At 49.2% G+C, this 2,035-nt stretch overlaps 1 protein-coding gene across 1 annotated transcript; it reads left to right on the forward strand.

Annotated features, from left to right (window-relative positions):
• The first annotated feature begins 276 nt into the window (after nucleotides 1-276).
• On the forward strand, nucleotides 277-1,266 carry LOC119585413 (pollen-specific leucine-rich repeat extensin-like protein 2). Its single transcript, XM_037934075.1, has 2 exons — nucleotides 277-693; nucleotides 898-1,266. The coding sequence occupies exons 1-2, from the start codon at nucleotides 277-279 to the stop codon at nucleotides 1,264-1,266; spliced, it is 786 nt and encodes a 261-aa protein (XP_037790003.1).
• Nucleotides 1,267-2,035: the final 769 nt, after the last annotated feature.

Raw genomic sequence — 2,035 nt, forward strand, 5'->3', positions numbered from 1 at the left:
GCTGATCTACCTCTGCCTTACTCTACAACACCTTGACTGGTACCAATATATCGGGTTCCTTTCTCTGTGTAACATACGGCGCCGTAACGCGTTTCAGTATCTGGCCCCTGGACTGTGCATATTTTTGATATCACAAAATGAGTTTCTGGGCTTGTCATACTTCTTGTTATTAATTTTGATTATTTCTGTCAACTGTCGCTGCGATACAACTTCAACAGTTAGAATCTATGTCTTGCAGTTCTGAAAAACGTGCTGTTTCTTGACTATTATATTTCCATGCAAAAACAGTTACAGATATACCTTCCAACCGCACCTCACATGCATTTAACTTATGACCAGGTGAGCACACTGTGTCCAATTCTCTTCAGTCATGGATATTTATGCTCCCACAAAGGTATCTTCGCTGACCTCTCACATCTCTTCTCAAACGCTGACTTACAACTCCCCGCCAGGGCTCAGGTCACCAGTCAGCCAGGGAGCAGTCCTCAGGAATTCGTTTTAAGGCCAGCAGGACGCTCAGGTGCCATTATTGACGAAATAGAATCCCCCGACACACAGCTAGACAATCCTAGAGAATCCCCGCCTCAAGTCGGGGAGGAAAAGGATATTGCTGCATCAGAATCCTTCCCCAAGATTACCTCCCCTCTCGACCCTGCTTCGTCACCCGCTCCCGTCGCCGAACCAACTCACACAGTAGGTATTCTCGGCACATGTGGCCTTGACATATGATTACACATGCGTTATTTATTCCTTTTGCTATAGTCTGTATATTTGTTGGTAGTTTATAAGCAGCTGAATAAGGATTCGTGCATTTGCAACAGAGAAGATGAATGTATGGGAATGGATGTTTGATTCTCAGAGATATACTTGACGTATGGTTGTATACCGACTTTGCAGCAATGTTGGTTGGAGCCGTACAAAGAGAGTCCTGCACAACCTTCCATTCCACGAGAAGTCCCGGAGACGCGATCGTCCGCCTTCCATTCTCCCGGGTATGAGACCTCACCCATCTACACTCCAGCACCCACAGCCCACACACCTGTCAACCCTGTCATAAAGCCAGACTGTAGCTTCGACCTGACTAGATGCTATGAATCCACCGATATTCCCAAGACTTTCGCGACGCCACCTCAGAACGCGGCTCTGCACTGCCCCTTGCCAGCCCAGGACTTCTCCACCTCTGTCATGTCCTCCATGAAGCCAAAGTTCGGCGTCGAACCTGACGACTTTCAGCTGCGTAACTGGACTGAACCTATCGATAACTAGTTGGCCAAGACTCCACTTGGCATCCCACCCCCGTGCGTGTCTCAGCCCTTACCTCAACCACCTCCTCCGCTCAGTTCCTCGGCCTCCATCAGACCCCTGCCACCCATCCGACCTCAGCCCATTCCAGCCCCGAAGCTTTCCCATGTCCATCCGCACATGGGCTGGAGTTCCTTGAGTCTACCTTACATTGCTTCAGCTCTCCTCCAGACCCACCATGGGAGCACTCCTGGCCTCCACCTCGCCCGCCCTGCTCACCTAACCGACTCCGCCTCGTCGCTGGCGGCTTGGTGGTGCCCCCCGCGTCTGTGTGACCACCGAGAAGAAATGATGATCGGCAGGGGGGGGGGGGATGGCGCGCCCTCCTCCATCTAAGTGAAAGCTCCAGAGTTGTGAATACAAACACAAAGTGATATTAACATAGCACTGCAGTACTTAAAACTTGAACTTCAGTAAATCTGTGGTAATAAGCCAAGGCAAACTTTTTCTTATCTTTATTTTGCCAGCTTTTCGTTAAAGTGCAAATTCTTATTCGAGTTGATATGCCTGAGACATCCGAAACTTAACTAAGTTAACTGACCGACATTACCAAGATGAAGGGCGAAATTCTGTGAATAGCAAGCTAATGATGCTTCAGCCAAATATCACAATTTTCTTTTGTATGTGGGGTGACCATGAAATGAAACTGGTTTCCGGTGGAGGGCAGCCGACCGAGCACCAGCCGCGGATAACCAGGTGTATTCCATGGTGAACAACGAGTCTGATGCGAGTC

This window comes from Penaeus monodon, chromosome 19, assembly GCF_015228065.2.
Source record: "Penaeus monodon isolate SGIC_2016 chromosome 19, NSTDA_Pmon_1, whole genome shotgun sequence".
Classification (NCBI taxonomy): Eukaryota; Metazoa; Arthropoda; class Malacostraca; order Decapoda; family Penaeidae; genus Penaeus; species Penaeus monodon.

Coding starts and splice junctions, on each gene's coding strand:
- LOC119585413 (XM_037934075.1), top strand. CDS start 277: ATGCAAAAACAGTTACAGATATACCTTCCAACCGCACCTCACATGCAT. Junction 694..897: donor TCGCCGAACCAACTCACACA/GTAGGTATTCTC, acceptor CCGACTTTGCAG/CAATGTTGGTTGGAGCCGTA.